At 46.6% G+C, this 21,001-nt stretch overlaps 1 protein-coding gene across 1 annotated transcript in view; it reads right to left on the reverse strand.

Moving 5' to 3' along the window:
- limk1a (LIM domain kinase 1a) overlaps positions 1-21,001 on the reverse strand; it is an 83,183-nt gene that overhangs the window by 33,753 nt on the left and 28,429 nt on the right. The window contains exons 4-11 of the mRNA XM_085964356.1: positions 20,606-20,715; positions 19,382-19,588; positions 14,074-14,179; positions 12,905-13,083; positions 10,658-10,832; positions 8,328-8,414; positions 6,459-6,590; positions 5,046-5,105 (exon numbers count right to left, since the gene is read on the reverse strand). Coding sequence (XP_085820482.1) covers positions 5,046-5,105; positions 6,459-6,590; positions 8,328-8,414; positions 10,658-10,832; positions 12,905-13,083; positions 14,074-14,179; positions 19,382-19,588; positions 20,606-20,715 — 1,056 coding nt within the window. The remainder of the gene's footprint in view (positions 1-5,045; positions 5,106-6,458; positions 6,591-8,327; positions 8,415-10,657; positions 10,833-12,904; positions 13,084-14,073; positions 14,180-19,381; positions 19,589-20,605; positions 20,716-21,001) is intronic.

Below are 21,001 nucleotides of genomic sequence, written 5' to 3' on the forward strand. Positions count from 1 at the left end.
CTCCAGCCCCTAATCTGGGACTGTGAGGAGCCCACAGAGGGACCAGTCGTTCCGCCGGTGGGGGCAGGAGTGAGAAGGAGTGCCAGGATCCCATGGCCGAGGGTGCCGTGGATGCCTCCTTAAACACCAGTGAACGAAGGAAGCCGGAGTCGTAAGAGGCCCAGGGCCGAGGAGACCTAGTGTGGCCACCCGGAGACGGGTGGTGCTGTACATAACTTCTTTCTCTCCTGTCTGTTGCCTTAGCTTGTCTGTATAGATTGGATTTTAATCGTGTGTAGCTGCGTCTGGAAAGGTGAGGCATCACCCAAGGACAACGTTGCATTCTGTGTGTTTTCAGGGAACGCCCAAGAACAAGATGAAGTCAGCTATGGTAGTCCTGATCATCATGATTGAAGCCAGCACGAGTCACAGGGGCGACACTGAGGAATTGGTTATCCTCGGCTGCACCGGCGGAGAAGGACCGACCGGGACCACAGGAAGTGGCTCGAAGGATGGGGCGAGCATCTATCTCCACGAGGGAAGATGGCCTGGATAGCTGGGGTCGAATTCCACCCGGTATTCCAGCCATGACGAGTTCACCTATGGTGAAGCGTCCAGCTCATGCCCGAGAATAGGGGTTACCACCTCCCGGGTTAGGGTAACAGAGGGTAAACGGGTGTGCCTTAGTTGTAGGGGACACATTCCACTGGGAAGGTGGTGGTGGCTCAGGAAACTGAGCGCGGATACAGGGGACCAGACTGCTGACTGGGAAAGACTAAGTAATGACACGTACCGGATGATCACAGGTTCTCAGGGAGGAGTGAATGTGTGTTGGGATAAGTGGTGGGAATCCAAGGAAGGGATTTATGTGTGTATGTGGGGGTCGGAAAAGATCTGCCCAGCGGGTGTGTCGATCGCGTTTAGCAGGCGATGGCAGGACCCCGGGGGTGGGATCGGAGTGTGGACTCCTGTGTGATCCCAAAACCCCCGAACCCCATCAATGCCACAGAGCTCATCTCATACGCCAGGAAGCCCCCGCCCAGACCCCTGATGGTACAGACAACTGTAATGGGTGTCCCACCACCACCAGGGGTCCAGGGAATGGGTTGGTGTTAATCCCTACTGACAAAGTGTTGTTTCAGAATGTGCACTATGTCGTGGCATCCGTGATCCTGAACCTGACTGAAGTCCATCTGCCTGTGTGGTGTCCAAGGAAGACAGAGAAGCTTTATGAAGCTCTGTTAAAAGCGATGTTTCAGGAATTTTATGAACTGGACTATGGAAATGTAGAGAAAGAACAGCTTTATAATCTGAATGTTGGGGATAGTGTGGGGTCCGGGAGGCAGAGAAGAGGGACCTGGAACGATGTAGCCACAGCGTTCAGTACAGGAACATGTATTGTTAATAGTATGGATGATGCACAACTCCAGATGCAGATCATTGGGTTAAAGAACCAACTACGTAAGATTCTCGGGGAAGAGAATACAGTGGTGCGTTCACAGCTTCATGAGGACCAGGCAATGACCGTTCATTTAAAGGAGGTCATTGCGGAGCTGGAGAGGCACGCAAAAACTGTTAATGATTTGATACGGGAGGACAGGAACGCCTCGGAGCAGGCTGCACGGAATGAGGTGTGTGTGTTGTATGGAGCATGGTTGCTGGGCGAGAGCCGCAGTAACCTGGAGGACCTGAGGCATGGTCGCGTCCCTTCATGGTTAAGCAATAAGCATCTCGCCGTGCTGCACCCGTATAGCAATTCGTTGAGCCCGTGCCAGCTTCGTTTAGCATCTGAAGCCTACCCTGTCCCTGTAGATTGCGGGTGGTCCAACCATACAGTGATGGGAATTGTAGTGAGGATGCTTGTAATGGACGGGTCATCCCAGCCAGCACTGGTATACAGGGTTGAGAAAATCGGGGTCATTCGTGGAGGAGTGCATGTTCGTTTTAAAGCGGTCCCGCCGTATGTCATAAAGTGGGAGCATGCTATGACAGGCACTGACCTCTCCGGATGCCAGAGCCGGGGTACACACGTAATACTGTGTCCCCAGCACTTGAATGTTTTTGCGCGACCAGAATGTGGGTTTGCTTCTGCAGGTGCGGAACCTATCAATTGCACCATGGAAGTGATGGCACCAGATCACGTACCTCCACAGGTAGCAGACGTAGGGAGTGGGACATACTGTGTGACCACAAGGGCGCTCCACTACCGGTACAGCCAGGACATGTGGTGTCCGGTGAGCGACAGCAGTTTCTGCTTCAAACCCAAGGCCGAGGTTCAAGTGGCACAAGAGCGAATTACTCCCATCCCTGAACCCTCGACCATTCACCTCACTGTGAACAACACCTTCACGTGTCTCCAGGACTATGTGGAGCATTTCGGGTACCCGATTCCTTTTCTGCCGGAACACCTCACTGAGTTAATAAAAACCGTTGTGCTCTCCCAGAAACATTTTTACACTTTAGAGCAAAAGACAGTAGAAGTGGGGGAGGAGATCAAGGGGATTGTCTCGCCACCATGGTGGGACATCGGTCTGAGTATAGAGATTCCTCCCTGGATCCGCATCTGTTCCCATGCATTAGTTATCATACAATTGTTGCTTGTAAGCTACTTGTTTTACACCAGCTGCAGGCGACGGAGCCAGATACTCCAAGCGCGGTGGCAAGGGGTGTTAGATCGATCCGGAAAGGTGTAATTGATTTATGTTGATGATGGGTTTTGTCCCTGCCAAAAACTTGTAATGTACCAAAGTTCTGTAAGCAAGTGTATTGTATTCTGGTAATAGTTTTGCTCTCTGTATTGCGCAATGTGCGCTGTTGCATTTTTTAATGTGTTACCACCTGTCAATGCTGTACTGTGTGATGTGCGCGGTGACCTTTTGGTAACATCCTGTGGATCTTATTAATGTTCTGTATTTTGACTTGAAGTTTGTCAGTGGGAATTGGAACCCAGCCGTTTGAATGTGTTAAGAAGCCGTTTCGCTGATGTTTTGACTCGGTAAAAGGGAACTATGACACGCAGTAAGAGGTACAGTTCTGGGGTTTTAAAATGTATAATCAGGGAAACAGCTTCACTTGTGGGAGACTTTGACCTTTGCTCTCTCGTCGAGTGATCCTTTGTGGAAAGAAAAGCATCAAACGGGGGACTGAAGAGATTGCAAAGTCTCTCTTTAAAGAATGGACTCAGTCGAGAATATTTTTTTGTGGGCTTTATGGGATTTTCTGAGGGCATTTTCCCTGTGGTGGGATCACCCTGTGCAGATTCGTGAAAAAACTGGTTTGTTAAAACTCCAGAGAACGCATGGCAGTTGGCTGTGACAAAAGGACTGTCAGTCACCCAGAATGTATGGGTTCGCCTGACAGTCCTGGAAAAAGGAAGGGGGCCATTGAACTTGAACTTGTTAGAAAGCCACTCGAATATGCAAAAGCACTTCTCACCTCCATCTCAGAAGAGAAGCAGAACAATGAACCCACTGGCCTCGCCAGCTGGAGAGGAGCCAGTTTTTCCCAACACAAAGACTGAGATGTGTCCCAGACTTAGGGCCATTAGAGTCCAATCACAGAATACTCATGGGTCTGAGGATGGCCCATCACTGATTAAGCACTGGAGTGCTTGGAAACAAAAGGATTTTAAAGGTTGGCAGGAAAGATAGGGGTAGCCAGACTCCTATAAAGATAAATTATTTTCCACCATTCTCTCTCTCTCGCTCCACCAAGATCAACCTAACAAGAAGTACCAGAGAAGCGACTGAGCGGAGCGATCGAAACCGACCGCGTGTGGGGGTAAGCATAGTCTCGAGTGTCCCAAGCTGGTAACCCGTGAGTTGTAAGGGTTCAGAGTTTTCTCAGAAGTGAAGCTTTTGGGCTATTCCGAGGGGGGGAGCTTCGTTTGGTTCAGCCAGGCAAAGGGGTTTATGCGACTGGGTAATTCGTTGGTAGGGGTGGAATTAGAGTCCACCATAGCAACAAGGGAATTACTGCTCGTTATAGTCCCCAGTTGTGTACTGTATGTATGTTGTTTGTAACCTGGATTTTATTCTCCACAGAGACAGTGATTTTGTTTAGTAGTGCATGTTTTAGCCAGTGTATGTTAGACCAAATAAATATAAGTTTGATTTTTCACCGAAGCATTCCTGTCCGTGACTTATTTAATTTACACTCTGAATAATAATTCCCGGGTATAGAATTTTCATAAGGCGGGGGCGATTCGAACCGTCCGTCTAGCAATTGGGCTAGGGTCAAAAACCACTTACACTGGTGAACCGACTGCAGTGTCCCAGCCCTCTGGTGAACCGACTGCAGTGTCCCAGCCCTCTGGTGAACCGACTGCAGTGTCCCAGCCCTCTGGTGAACCGACTGCAGTGTCCCAGCCCTCTGGTGAACCGACTGCAGTGCCCCAGCCCTCTGGCGAACTGACTGCAGTGCCCCAGCCCTCTGGTGAACCGACTGCAGTGTCCTAGCCCTCTGGCGAACCGACTGCAGTGTCCTAGCCCTCTGGCGAACCGACTGCAGTGTCCCAGCCCTCTGGTGAACCGACTGCAGTGCCCCAGCCCTCTGGTGAACAGACTGCAGTGGCAAAGCCTTCCACAAAGCTGCAGTCACCACATCACACTTTGCTTTTGGATCACAGTTCACCGGCACTGGTCTTTCAGTGGAATTTTAAAAAGGAACAAAAAAAAGACAAGAAACTCAAGTGCACTAAATCAGGCTGGTACGGTTTGAAGTGGGTCCTCTCATGAGCATAAATACAACTAAAGACTGAATCTAGCAGCAAGATCGCAACAGCAGCAGTTCACACCTCTGTTCTGTCCCCAGCAGAGTTTGAGAGAGATGATGGAACTAGACTTCACACAGACACAAAGCCCAACTTCATTACACTATCCTGTGATGAATCTGAGCCCAGGGGGCTATGAGTCAATGACAGTTTTAACATCCACGAGTTGCCCCACCCCCTTGAAAAAGACACTAACAATCCCCTTTTTCTGCTATTGGTCTGAATTCAGACCACCGAGGTCAGTGTTCTGTATGCAGTTCTGTTCAATCCTCCACAACAAGACCCAGAAGCTTACCATCCCCTCAGCAATGTCCCTGGCAAAGCTCACGCGATGATTCCATGGCAACGGGCTGTCCTGTTGGAGGGACGAATCAAAGAGGGCCCAGTTAGTGTTGTTATGTTTAACTTTTCATCGAAAGAAAGCAGCTCCCATGAAACAACCTCTTCACCGGTTACATGCTTTCTCCAGCCGTACTACAGCAAACAGCTTAAGCACCAGGAGCAGAAATGAAAAGTGCTAAAGTTAGGTGTATAAAGGGAAGTCAGGTGGAATGTATTACCCAGAGGGTAATGAAATTGTGCTGCAGTAAGTTACCATAGAAGGACACTGAGGGGTCAAGAGACGTCGATTTGTTTCTGGAGAGAAGGGGTTGAGTAACATGGTGAAAAAAACAGTAGGCTGTACTCATATGGAAAAGGGGCAGGCTTGTTGGGCTAAATGGTCTTTCCCTGTTCCTATAAATTCATCTTGTATACTGCTTTCTCAGAGAAGGGGTAGAAATTGGCATGTGTTGCGCTCATTTTTCGGCCGTAGTCCGGGGGCAAAGCACACCAATTTATCAGTGGAACAGCCTGCATCCAATCTGCACAGGCACTGGTCCCACTGCTAAACTCGTAGGTCCTGGGCATACACCTAAAATAGGTATTAGGAATATGCAAATGAGGGACCAAACACCTGTTGATGGCTCCCATTAGAAGTTTGCCTCCGATGGGCGGGGCAAACATCGGGCCTGTTCCCCCCACCCCCTCAGGAATCTTCAGCAGCCCCGGTAGGTTGGGGGAAAAAAATTCACTGAATAAAAATCTTTCCTGTGGAGCTGGAGGAGCAGAAGTTCTCCAACCCCGCCCCCCCACCCCGATGCCACAGGTGCTGTGATCACCCCGCTCCCCTCCACAGCCTGCTCCAACACCATCTCTAGGGACTTACCTGAGAGTCACTGCCAGCAAGGCAGGCTGCCCGCAAATGAAGTCTTTGCTCAGGAGAGCTGCCCAGAGCTACGCGGCACGACCAGCCAAGTATGCTAATAAGGGCCGAGGATCAATTTCTATCCAAAACTGGACCCAAAAATGGACCCAGACTGATTCCTACCCCGATTTCTCTGTTTACACTTTGTGCATATCTCTGTGGCAGTCTTTAGATTAATCAGCATTCTATTTTCAGACTGCGTGCTTGGGACAAAATGGAATAGTCTTCCCAAACTGGCAGTGCTGCTCCTCCTATATGGACAGTCTTCCTATACTACAGAAACTTTACTCTTTAGTAGATATGACTGCTTTCACCATGACAACCATCACAGGAAACCACTTGGCCAAAGGTTCAATGGAACCTTCACTGGGATGCAGTTCCTAGTATTACTGTGGTTCTGAACTGGAGCAATCCTGCACACCCTCCCAACAAGTAGACTGTGTTCGTTCGGTCATCACTTACTAAATCTTTGATGATGCCTCTCAGTGTTCCTCCTTTGATGTACTCTGTAATGAAGTTCAGCCTCTTATCTTTATAAAGGACACCAATGAACCGGAGAACATTCGGGTGGTCGAGGCAGCGCATCACCTTAACCTGATTATAGGAGGGAAAGACAAGCTATATTAATAAGCCAGTGAGAGCCAAGTATAAAATTAGCACTCCCTCCATTCTCATGTGATTTCACACACCTGATCCACTCACCTCTTGCACAACAATATGGAGAGATACTCTCAGCCATTTTGCAATCTCTCCCAATCAGATTTCAAAGCTGATGGTTAAACACTGAACAGTGCACTAAATTTAAAACATGACATAAAGAGCTCTCCCTGATATTGCATTTATTAACTGAACCATCTAGTGTGCAATCTAGCCATGCAGACTAGGAAGATCCCAGTTGGAGCTGACTTAGCTGATCTTAGCCTTCATGTTGGGTATGGTGCAACTAATGTTTTTGCCCTGGGCTAGGAAGGGAGGAAAGTTCAAACAAGCGTCATGCATCGGATCTCGAGCCAATAACTTCTTCGAGAAAGCGCCCATCAGGATCAGGCTAGTTGGGATGCCCCCCAGTTGCTGACCATACACCGGGTCCATCTAAAGACATCTACGAACTCACCGGCTCTCGTCCCCCCTCCTTATGGCAATGGCCATGATTGCAGTTGGAGAGCGGTTCCACCCCCAACAGGGTACAGAGGATTATTGGGTCCCAGCCTATTCTACAGGACTCCTGCCAAAGTCCTGCAGACTTTCAGGACCACCATCTTCTTGCTGTTTCCCAGATGCTTCGAATCTAAAATTTTCAACAGGACCAATGGGACATCAGCAACATTTCCAACAGGAGACAATGAGACATCAGCAACATTTCCAACAGGACCAATGGGACATCAGCAACATTTCCAACAGGACCAATGGGACACCAGCAACATTTCCAACAGGACCAATGGGACACCAGCAACATTTCCAACAGGACCAATGGGACATCAGCAACATTTCCAACAGGAGACAATGAGACATCAGCAACATTTCCAACAGGACCAATGGGACACCAGCAACATTTCCAACAGGACCTCAGCAACATTCCCAACAGGACCAATGGGACATCAGCAACATTTCCAACAGGAGACAATGGGACATCAGCAACATTTCCAACAGGATCAATGGGACATCAGCAACATTTCCAACAGGATCAATGGGACATCAGCAACATTTCCAACAGGATCAATGGGACATCAGCAACATTTCCAACAGGACCAATGGGACATCAGCAACATTTCCAACAGGATCAATGGGACATCAGCAACATTCCCAACAGGACCAATGGGACATCAGCAACATTTCCAACAGGATCAATGGGACATCAGCAACATTTCCAACAGGACCAATGGGACATCAGCAACATTTCCAACAGGATCAATGGGACATCAGCAACATTTCCAACAGGATCAATGGGACATCAGCAACATTTCCAACAGGATCAATGGGACATCAGCAACATTTCCAACAGGATCAATGGTACTTAACAGCTCGAACAGGACAAATGGTACCACAGTCACATTTTCATAACAACATGGGTACATAAACAACATCTCTAACAGAATCCATGGTACATCAGTAACATGGTCAATAGAACCCATTTTACATCATTAACATCTCCAATCAAGCCAATAGTACATTAGTATCACCTCCAATAGCATCTTCTGCAGGATGAATAGTAATATTAAAGTATTTAAGCTATTTGAATTAAATGGGCTGCGTTACACTAGCACACAGAACTTTTACACAAACACATTAACTACTATACTGTCAGCAGAAATGAAACTCTCATTTACCAACCTCTTTCAAAAAGGTCCTTTGGGTTTCATCGTCAAATCGGATCAGTTCCTTCATCGCCATGACCTCTCCTGTCTCTCTGTGTGTCACCTGATCAAAGGAAAAATAAGGAAATGCGAAGAGGGAAATGGATACTGCTGCACTGAGCACGTCCACAACCACAAAGCAATCCCACATCGTAGATTCAGGGATCAAACAGGCACATATACCTGTAGAGATGAATACTAAAACTGGGATTACAGTTCATAAATTGAATTTTGGGCTGGAGTAAGGTTTATGTTTGGGTTGTGAGTATGGTAGGATGTTGGACTAGGGTAAAGTTTGCTGCATCAGGCTAGGGGTAAAGTTTGAAATTTTTCAATATATATTTGTTCATGGGTTGTGGATGACACAGGCAAGGCCACATTTATTGCCTATCCCCAGTTGCTCCGAGAAGGTGGTGCTGGACATTCTTCGTGCGGCGATAGTGCTCCCACAATGGTGTTAGGCGGCGGGTAAGAACTTACATTTATATAGTGCAGTTCACCGCTTTAGGATATACTAAAGCGCTTTACAGTCAATGAAGTACTTTTGAAGTGAAGTCACTGTTATAATGTAGGAAACATGGCAGCCGATTTGCGCACAGCAAGGTCCCACAAACAGCAATGTAATAATGACCAGATAATGTTTTTTTTTTATATAAAGTGTTGTCGACTGAGGGATAAATACTGGCCAAGACACCAGAGAGAACTCCCTGCTCTTCTTCAAAATAGCGCCATGGGATCTTTTACGTCCACCTGAGAGGGCAGATGGGGCCTCAGATTAATGTCTCATCAAAGATGGCATCTCCGACAGTACAGCATTCCCTCTGAAGTGTCAGCCTAGACTATGTTCTCAAGTCTCTGGAATGGGGCTCGAGCCCACAACCTTCTAACTCAGAGGCCAGAGTGCTACCACTCTGCCAATGTGGACACTTGCTTTGTGTATTGGGCTAGAATATTGTTTGAATACTGGTTTGGGAGTGTAGTACGTTTGAAGGTAGGATAGGTTTTACTGGTGTCAACTAGTGTAAAGTCTGAGAAAGTAGGGTAAGGTTTGAGCATTAGGTTTGGATAAGGTTTCATATTAATTTGATGCTTTATCATCTCATTTTGCAGTCCATTTCAAAATGTGAGATCTTTGCTAATGTCTCTCCACTCAAGGTAACAAGTTGTACGTCACTCCATTCAGTGTCACTGTCACATGGGTAGAAATAAATACTCTGCTTTTTATTTCGGCTCATGGTAAGGTTGGTGTATTGAGCTGGGGTATTTATTTACAGTACTTCTGGTGTAAATCGAGGTACTGTAGAATATAGCCCTGCAACTAGAGGAGCCAGGCAGATGGGCTTACATGAGGCAGCTGAGACAGGCTGTTCAATTGAAGAAACTGCTTTGCACAAGATATGCCAGTTAAAAAAAACTGAAGAGAGCATAAAAAGCAACAAAGTTTACACAAATTTTCTTCTGACTACCAAACTTTAAATGTTGGGAACAGCAGAGTCAAAACAGGGCTGCAACGTCTTGTCATGCCACCTTCTCCAAGAGCATTATGGGACTGGGTCACTCTTTCTGTATAGCTGGAGACCAATGGGGATGTTTGCCCTCCTTGGCATCGATCATCCATCGCTCTCTGCAGGAGGAGACTGTATGGGCCTCCAGGAAGGATCTTAATCCACAAGTTGATGATGGGAAGGGTAGGGTTTTGCCAAAGCGGGGGATGTAGCTTCTTGCGATTAGCAGTGAGAATTGTACTCGTCTGTACATCTCAGTAGGAACTCTTAATTCCGAGGACAGGTCTAGCAGACAGGGTGGCGGATCTGAGAGGATGTCAAGACTGGTATCCAACCAGAGTCAATAGTAAAAAAAAATATATATACTAGGACAGAGCACTGCCATTAGGAAAGGAGATACGACAGATTTACACAATTTGGTTCTATTCAGCGTCTTTGCCTGAAGAAACAGCATTTTCTATCCTTCTCCATCCCAGAGGATGTACCTCGGTGTTTATTAGGAGACGAAAGACAAATAAAGGGCACGCAGATACTGGTTGTAATACTCTTCAGTCTCTCAAGGGAATACGAGTCAGTGGTCAGGTGGGTTATGAAAGATAAACCACTTTGTGACTCAGCCGGTGTCACTCAGCAGTTTATGTTGTCAACAACCCCAGCCCAACATGGACCCACAATGGAAAGTACTCTATAGGACAGAGCTTGCTAATGAGACTGAAAGGAGCAGGGAATAGAAAGTATCTGCAGTAAAATTCGTCCCAAAGAAGCAGAGAGGAACAGGGATAGGGATTTGTGAAAAGCATACCTTAATGGCTTGTCCAAAATAGCCCTTTCCCAGCACTTCCCCATGGATCAGGTCAGAAGGGCGGAAGATACGATGCATTTTGGAGGCAATTCGCAGGGACTCAGAGCGGCCCAAATCTCTCTTTTGAGAGGCAGGTGATCCAGTGCTTGGAGATTTATCAATACTGCAGCTTCTCCTAGAGGCGGATGGAGAGTAAGAGTTATAATGGTCGATATGGACACTGGTCCAATAAATCAAACTCAGTGAGTTCCAGTCCATGTTTTGTTACATTCTAATAACGTCAATTATTAAACAAAGTGAAGGCTGTATCCAGGAGTCGATATAGTAGGTAACACGCACACACACACACAGAGTTACAGATACTCAGTTCAAGTGAAGACAAAGGGCTGCAATGAGAAAAGTACTAAGTGACACTCTAGGTTCGGTCAATATTTTAGACCTGAATAAAACACTTCAGGGGCAATATTAACTTTGGGCGACCAATTGGCGGAGTGCGCTCATCGCCATTCAATCCGGTGGCAAAGAGGCCTCAGCCTCATTTAAATTTGGCAGGCGAGTTGCGGGAGGCCCGGTACAGTTCGCCAGAATAAGGCCTTGAGATCGGACCAGGGTCACAGAGTGGCAGCGGCTCAGATTATTCTTGTGGGCCCTGGAAGAGCACTCCTGCCGAGAGGTGCCAATGGTACACAATGCAAGCTCTTTCTTCGTGCCATCCAATTCAGAACTTAATATACAGGTATTGGTTAGAGCACAAAGTACAGTAAGAGATCGAAGTGACTCCAAAAATGACCGGCCCTGAAATTCTGCACAGGTTATGGCGGGAGACTGGGGAAGCCCTGTGAAATTTCAGGGCCCTAATTTCCTCAGTGTCCTGCTCTTAACTGACATCCAGTAGTGGTCAGTGATTAGCAATTAGGAGGGGAAACCCTGTCTGATTTTTTTTTAACCCAACTGCTGCCTTAGCCCGTATCAGCTAACTCAGTAAAAACCAAGAGCTGAATCTGGAGCCTTTGGTCTGTGTGGCTCTGTGATTCACTGGTGAGTAAAGGAACCCGAGTGTATCAGAGAGCTGTGATTTACAACTTTATCCTGGATTGTCTGTGGAGGGCCGCCTTGTCAAATGGTCAGTCAATCAAGGTACATGACCGTCACTTCATCCTCATCCGGCAACTCATATAGTGTTATGGAACTTTACAGATGATGAACATTAACTGGTGTTGAGCCATTGCTGTTAATAAATATACTTGCATTGACACTTTTCACTTTGAAATATCGCAAAGCACTTCACATGGGGAATTACTTTTGAAGTGCAATGACTGCTGTTGTGTGGGGAAACAGGGCAGCCATTCTGTACCTGTAACATCTCAAACAACAATGAGATAAAGCCCAGTTCATTTGATTTTCGGTGTTGTTGGCTGAATGTTGGCCAGGACACGAGAACTCCCGGCCCCTTTGCGAACAGCGCCACACGATCTTTAACATCCATCCAAACTACCAGCAGGCAGCCGGAGACTCGATCTAACAGCTCATTCGAAAATAAATATTCCTGAATTCCTTCCTTTGTAACTAAGTTTGGCCTTTTCTCCATTATTGTCAGTGTAGAAAGGTTGGTAATTCCCAGGATCATGCCAGGAGTGTTTTAGTGAATTGGGCTTTTCTTTTTGTAAAGTATTTTGATTTCACTCAAATACCACCACTAGACAGAACCGAGAAACCAATTTTAAAACAGGAATTTACAGGTTGATGCTCTTGGCAGGAATTCAGCTCCTTTCAGTTCCCCTAATGTTAAAGGGTAATTCAAACACCAGGTCAACCTAGGTCCTCTGACTGAAGGGGGCCAACTTCAACTTCAGTCAGATCTTTACCAATGCCACTCTGAACTAGTCACAAAAGAGGCGAAGGAAATTGCTCAAGGACGATTAACATGCTGATTTCATCCCTCCAACCTTGTGGAGAGGTACTCGTCTTCTGCTTGATGTTTCCCCACAGCCAAGATTGAGAACTTAATGGAATGGAGGATCGAATGTGTGTCCTACAACTTATATATTGTAACAGCAAGAATGAATGCTTGAAAAGGAGCATGCATCTTTCAAAGAGCCGGCACAGACACGATGGACTGAATGGCCTCCTTTTGTGCTGTATCATTCTATGATTCTGTGTGTTTTTAAAAGTTAGATTATAGGATGCCGCATATTAAGAAATGGCAGATCAAGTGGACATTCAATACAAACTACAATGTGCCCTTACATGATGGGACGTTTCTTGACGGTGCTACCTTCGCCATTCAGGGAGCTTGGTTTCTGTGGGCTGTAGGTGTCTGACATAGGGCTGATAGTGTCCACTTGTTCCTCCAGCAACGCATCATGTGGGTCGTGTTCAATGGTTAACTGAAGCAAGCGACTGGTCTCCTGAATCAGGAGGTCAATCTGAGGAGGTCAAACGTCACACTATCAAAACACTGCCAGCTTCAGGATCCAAACACAGTAAATCTTTCACAGCACAAGATGTGGTCTACGTAGAATGTCAGGCCCGTTTTACAATGGATCACATCACCCTCCAGCAGTACTTGTCAGCAATACTCCCCTCACTGCTATATACAGTTGCTGACTGTATAGACGGATGGCACTTACCATTGTTTCCCCACCCCCCCAAACTATGTAGGACTGGTTTATCCCATTCCACCCACTAGGTGGTCTCTCCCAGTCCCTTCTCTCGCTACATAGTGCCAGTAATTCTGTCCCGCCACATACAGTTGATTCTTCCTACTCCTCCACACTACACATGGTTAGTGTTCCCATTCTCCCCATTCAACATACACAGTTGGCGTCTCCCTCTCCCCAACTCCATTATGTCCAGTTGAATTCTACCACTCTCAATATATTGTTGGCATCTCCCACTCACTACTTTATACAGTTGGCATCTTTCACTCCCTTCCCCATCATATACAGTTGACAATCCAACTCGCAGTTTCCATCCCATTGTAAAATTTTGGTGTACATACTTCTCACTATATACAGCTGGCATATTCCACTTCCTTCTCCCCACTATATATAGCTGGAATCTCCCACCCTTTTCCTACCAGTTACAGTTATTAACTCCCACTCTTCTCCAGCCCACTTTGTACGAGTGGCATTAGCTGGTTCCCCCTCCCCACTATATGGAACCGACACTCCCATATGTAAAGTCTGTCTCCCCTCCTCCACTATCTGGAGCTGGCAGTCTCCCTTGCCCCACTACATACAGTTGGCATTTCCCTTTCTCCCCTAAGAGACTGCCATTTAATTACGGGCAGTTTCATTCAATAGACTTGCATTAATTTTAAATGCGTACAGTCTGATTAAAGTGTGAATTAGGATTTTTGCAGAGTGACCAAGATACATAACTTGCTGATCTCCTACCTTCCCTTCTCAGCTTACCTCATCCAGAGGCACATTCCTGATTGGTGTGCCATTGATTTCCAGGATCCGATCACCAACGTGAATGGAGTTTTTCACATCTGGACTGATGCAGTCCATGTCAACTCTGCAACAAAGGGTGTTATAGGAATTATAAATGACCACGACGAAGAGTTTTCGGATATGAGGGAGCTAGAAGGTTATTCTCGATTATATCACTGGTGCCTGCAAGACAAAGTTTCGCTCAAGCTCTTCAATAATTGGTTATGCCCATGAAGTCTACCCGATTTTGTGGACCAGAAGCAGTAAAACCTTCTCTGGATGGACCACCCAAATCTTTGGAAGCATGTTTTAATTATTATTGACTGCAATGACTATACAAGCCCATCTTCAGTAGGCATTAGATCAACCACATTCGCAAAGGAGGACACAAATAACCTCCCAGAAATACCGCGAAACATAGGGTCTGATGAAAGGGTGGAACTGAAAGAAATCAGTATTTGTAGGGAAATGGTGTTAGGAAAATTGATGGGACTGAAGGCCGATAAATCCCCAGGGCCTGATAATCTACATCCCAGGGTACTTAAGGAAGTGGCCCTGGAAATAGTAGATGCATTGCTGGTTATCTTCCAGAACTCGATAGACTCTGGAACAGTACCCATGGATTGGAGGGTAGCTAATGTTACCCCACTATTCAAAAAAGGTGGCAGAGAAAAAGCGGGGAATTATAGACCGGTAAGCCTGACATCGGTAGTGGGGAAAATGCTAGAGTCCATTATAAAAGATGTAATAGCAGAGCACTTGGAAAGCAGTGACAGGATCGGACAAAGTCAACATGGATTTACAAAAGGTAAATCATGCTTGACTAATCTACTGTAACTGGTAAAATAGATAAGGGAGAACCAGTGGATGTGGTGTATTTGGACTTTCAGAAGGCTTTCGATAAGGTCCCGCATAAGAGGTTAGCGTGCAAAATTAAGGCACATGGGATTGGGGGCACGGTATTGACTTGGATAGAGAACTGGTTGGCGGACAGAAAGCAAAGAGTTGGAATAAACGGGTCGTTTTCCGAGTGGCAGGCAGTGACTAGTGGGGTACTGCAAGGATCGGTCCTAGGACCCCAGCTGTTCACAATATATATTAATGATCTGGACGAGGGAATTGGATGTAATATCTCCAAATTTGCAGATGACACAAAGCTGGGTGGGAGGGTATGCTGTGAGGAGGATGTCATGAAACTCCAGTACGATTTGGACAGGTTGGGTGATTGGGCAGAAACATGGCAAATGCACTATAATGTGGATAAATGTGAGGTTATCCACTTTGGTGGCAAAAACAGGAAGGCAGATTATTATTTGAATGGCAATAGATTGGGAGAAGGGGAAGTGCAGAGACCTGGGTGTTCTTGTGCACCAGTCGCTGAAGGTAAGCATGCAGGTGCAGCAGGCGGTTAAGGCGGCAAATGGTATGTTGGCCTTCGTAGCAAGAGGGTTCGAGTACAAGAACAAGGATGTCTTGCTGCAGTTGTACAGGGCCTTGGTGAGACCGCACCTTGAGTATTGTGTGCAGTTTTGGTCGCCTTATCTGAGGAAGGACGTTTTTGCCATGGAGGGAGTGCAGCGAAGATTCACCAGGCTGATACCTGGGATGGCAGGAATGACGTACGAGGAGAGATTGTGTCAATTGGGCTTATACTCACTGGAGTTTAGAAGATTGAGAGGGGATCTCATCGAAACCTATAAAATTCTGTCAGGTCTGGACAGACTAGATGCAGAAAGGATGTTTCTGATGGCCGGGGAGTCCAGAACCAGGGGTCATAGTCTAAGGATAAGGGGTAAGCCATTTAGGACTGAAATGAGGAGGAATTTCTTCACCCAGAGAGTGGTGAACCTGTGGAATTCTCTGCCACAGAGGGCGGTGGAGGCCAGTTCATTAAATATATTCAAGAAAGAGTTGGATATATTTCTTGAGGCTAAAGGGATCAAGGGATATGGGGAGAAGGCAGGGACAGGGTACTGAATTTGGATGATCAGCCATGATCTCATTGAATGGCGGAGCAGGCTCGAAGGGCCAAATGGCCTACTCCTGCTCCTATCTTCTATGTTTCTATATTACAAGAGCAAACTAAACATGAACCGTACCAAGAGATAACCAAACACCACACAATATTGGGAAATACATTATCCCAGAGTTGCTAATCCCCCTGAAGAGAAATGGAACCAACAAGGAAGAACGTGGTCAGGGTCATCAGGCGACTAAAGATGGCTGCACTGATCACAACTTTACTCAGTGAAAACAGCTACTCCCAACTTCTGGCATTCATCACAAACCATGTCTTGCAACCCAATGTAGGCCTCACTTTCAGGAAAGGAATGGGCACAGGTGATTTATACAAATAATATACTATGGTGATGGGTTCAAATACCAAGTTAATTCATTGGACCGCATCACCCTTCATCAGTAGTTGTCAACATTCTCTCCCCCCCACCCACCACTGCATACAGTTAGTAACTCTCCCCCCGTGTCACTTCCCACTCCCCAACTATGTGCAGTTGGTTTATCCCACTCACCCTTTAGATACATTGGCCCTTCCCACCACCTTCCCTCAATATATAGTTGGAATCTTCACTCTCCTCCAATATTTATAGTTGATGCTTGCTACTCCTCACATGCTATATGTGGCTGCCATCTCCCATTTCACTGTTGTGTTAAGAGAAGGGATCAGGGGATATGGTGAGAAGGCAGGCAAGGGTGTTATGTATGTTATAAAGGGACAGTCTTGTTGGGCCTATTGACCATTTCACGTTCTTCATTGATCTACTTATGTATACAAAAGTTTTGATAGCATCGTAACACTCCAGGCATCACACTTTGAATGAAACACAAAAAAATCACCACTATACACACAAGCCACATTAATGCCATTGGCTTCTAGAGCAGGTCAAAGGTTGGGTGTTTGCAGAGCGTGGCTCACCTTATGACTCCTCCATGCCTCTCTACTACCTACAAGGCAAAAGTCTGGAGTGTGATGGAATACTCTCCGCTTGCCCTCAGCTCCAACAACACTCAAGAAGCTCGGCACTATCCAGGATAAAGCATCCACTGGCTTAAACAGCCACTCCCTCCACCACCGGCACAACGTGGCTGCAGTGTGTACTATACACAGGATGCACTGCAGCAACTCGCCAAGGCTTTTTCGGCAGCACCTCCCAAACCCACGATCTCCACCAGCTAGAAGGACAAGAGCAGCAGGTGCATGGGAACACCAATCCCTTCAAGTTCCCCTCCAAACCACACATGATCCTGACCTGGAGCTATATCGGCGTGCCTTCATTGTCGCTGGCCAAAAACCTGGAACTCTCTAACAACATTGTGGGAGTATCTTCGCCACATAAACTGCAGTGGTTCAAGAAGGTCCACCACCACCGTCTCAAGGGCAACTAGGGATGGGCAAGAAATGCCGGTCTTGGTTGCAACACCCACATTCCGAAAATTAATTTAAAAAAATCCAATCTTAAAAAAGTGAGGAAAAAAAGCTAGTTATTTCCTCCTTTTTACTTACAATATTGAGATGAGAAGTCAAGATAACAAGGGGTGGAGCCAAGCAGCTGTCAATTTAGAGAAACTTCCAACAATTAACTGCTAAATGATCTCAAGATAGTTAGACCACTTCCCCACAAGTTGTACTGAGCAATGCTCTTCACGGGAAAGGCTGGGTTTGCATCTAAACGTTTGCCAGCTGTGATCCAGACCTCAAGATTTCCCATGAGTATTGCTATGGGAAATCAGGGAAGTTCAGTAACAAATAGGAAAACAAAGCACTACATTACACTACACAGGTATTGGGATGCATGAACCTAATGCCATGACTAGATTATCCACCTCTTTTAAACCAGGCCTTTCTTTTATCAGAAAAAAATAAACAATGCGAGGTCAGTGCACAATAATCCTACCACCACACCCAGAAATTCAGACTGCTGCTCCTGGCCTTTACAGTGCAAAACACCAACTGGAATATGTTCAAAGTCTCATTACTGTTGTGGTGTATGTAACCGTTCCACCTTTAAGAGAACTATTTTAAGAGTTGCACTACTTTATCTTGGCTGCTGTATACTGTAATACCGGTGGTGACCACACCGGTATATAAGTGCTGTGTAATGATTTATTGGGCAGTTCCGCCCTGACCTTCGACTAGTAAAGACCTGTTACAATTTACTCTTGTGGTCTGTGTAGTAATTCGCACTATAACACACAGACTTAACAACTGTAGTAATCCTTATTGCAGCCCAGCAAAGCTACTGCCACTAGAGTTTCTCGCAGCTGCACCCAGAACTAGTTGTGTCTCTTCAACACCTTCTCCAGTGTACAGTTGTTTATTGATATTACTCAATTGAACGTACTGAATATGTTCCCAATTTACTAATAAAAATTAACAGTATTTTTTCCTGAGAAAACTTGATAAAATCTGAAGTTACGGTGCCGTTAATTCTGTCATCCAGCTAGCTCAGGAGGGGGCTGTTACTTTGAACTCTTGTACTGGGATTGCTGGATTACATTTGTTACCTCTACGTATTGATAGCACTCAGATCTGGCAGGGCTAGCGTTCACCCCACAATGTGTGGCAGGTTTCAAGGGTTATCGTACCCCGACACAAGGTTTCTGCTCAAGCTGGTGCTGCAGGATTCCACAGCGACCAGTGAACGCTGGGATGTGTTGACCCGGGTAGACGAGGTCATTCTGAGGTACGCGTTCAAGCTGCCGTCAGATTTCAAGGCCGACCTCTCCCGATCAATGTTAGTAAAAAGAAAATAAAAAGAAAATCTGGAGCTGAGCTGTATAGGCCAGGAGCTCCCTGCTTCGACTTTGTTGATCTTACCCAGTGGTGGTAGCGGGCGTGCTACAACTGGATTCAGCATCCCCTTGCTCACGAGGGCAAAAAATCAGCTCGGGTCCCTGCTAACCAGCCACTGCTACTGGGAAGTGAACGAGTGTGGCCATCGGGAGAGGACAGTGATGCCCTGCATGATCAAATAGCCCATCAACACTCACTGCCTGGGAGCACATTTGGATAGTGGCCACTCGTACCAAGATACTGAGTGAAGTCCAGCAGGGCCCATACTCAGGTATAAACCAGCACCTTGAGGAAAGGAAACAAGCTCACACCTAATGTCCCTGCCAGTCACTCACCCCGCCTTCCCCCCACTAATTGAGGAGGGATCACTGACTGCAGAATGGCTGTAAACTGTCAAGGTGCAGATAAACACCCCGCCATACCCCCGCTAATGACAGCAACAATCTCTTGTCTATTATAGTGATCACTCTCACTTACTCCTTGACCCGTACGGTGTGCACATACTCGGAAGAGCAGCTCCTGGGACTGCAGGGCTGATCGACAGACACAGAGAGGCCTCGCTTTCCCTCCGTGGAGGCTGGGATTGAAACCAATGTCACAGTGTGCGGAATCCGAGGGCAGGGAGAGTCTGGTAGGATCTGTTCAATGACGGGCGTGACTATCGTCTGGTAGTAGCAGCAACCACTGCGGAAGAGACAATGAACAAGTGAAATACAAGAACACAAAAACACTCTAGATGGCTACCAAACTGTGCGAAAGATTAACAGTCACATCACTAAGGCATCAGCCAGTCTGGCTCCAAAGCAGAAGAACTAGAACATCCCATGTTCAGTCCTTGATCTATGTGGAGACAGCTGATCTCAGCTGGGATGGCTGGGGGCAGGGGGCAGGTGGGTGGTGGGAGGAATGGAGGAAGAAAAAAAATTCAGCTCCTGTTGCTACTGCTAACCAGTGATCTCTGCTCCCCAGAGAGTGCGAGCGTGTGGTCAGTGGGTGAGGAGTGGGTGTGGCTAGCTGTGATGCCTCCTTTGGTCGATTAGCAGGAGGTGAGAAGGGAGAAAACTGGCAACATGAAGAACTGTCATAGCCCCAAGCTTTTTGTTCAAAAAACAGTTTGGAAATGCAACTGATGCCTCAAACACTACACACTATAACCGAGCTGTTCCTCACCGATCTCTCGTGACGGGACTGATTACACACTGAAGAGGAACGCGTCTTGTTGTTCTACAACATTTAGAAGAATGGTCAAGAATCACAGACTAATTTAAACATCTTTAAAGTTTGTAGATAGAAGGCCTGCAACCAACTGCATGCATGGCGATATTACCAACACAGCTTTCTAATGTCAACACAATCCATGTAACAGCACGGTGTCAGATTTCAGCACATCAGGGAAGTGTTCAATACTCCTACAATTATTCAACACTGATGGCTGTGAGTGTTGGCCGTGTGCGACTGGCTGTCCGTCCCTCCCCTCCCCAAGTGTCGAAAAAACGACTGGTTCTTGATGCTCCTCTTAATGTGCAACAAAGTACTGATAAAACTATTACAGAACAAATAAGTGGGACTGTCTTCAATCACAAACTCAGGTGGAATTAACCCCTTCAGTTTACCCATTTAGCGTCACATCGAAACAGACCAAATGTAACTGACAAGACACCTTCAGGTTTGAAGTGTCCAATCTCCATACTCAGTTCTTACCAGTAGAGTTTGGAGCGCTCTACTAGGGCGTATGTGTCTCCATCGCCAATAAATGCACCGCACTTCAGGCACGCAAAGCATTCTGGGTGGTACTTGTGTTCTCCAGCGACCTGCAGGATAAACCAACAAAGATTCTCAGCGCTGATTGATACATCCAGCTGGTCACATTGGTGCTGCCAGGGATGGCTGGAAGTGCTCAGGTTGTCAGTGGTGCTGGAGGTGTTGAGATGGTCGGACGTACTGATATTGTTGATGTTGTCATTAGGGTGGTTGAGGTGCTGGTGTCGCTAGGGTGGTTGAGGTTGCTATGGTGATTGGAGGTCCTGGTGTTTCAGGGGGTACACACAAGCTCAGGACTGGAAAAGACTCTGCAGTCCATTCTGCCAATCCCCAAAA

Source organism: Somniosus microcephalus, chromosome 22, assembly GCF_052327205.1.
Source record: "Somniosus microcephalus isolate GS21.2 chromosome 22, FLI_Smic_1.0, whole genome shotgun sequence".
In the NCBI taxonomy this organism is placed as follows: Eukaryota; Metazoa; Chordata; class Chondrichthyes; order Squaliformes; family Somniosidae; genus Somniosus; species Somniosus microcephalus.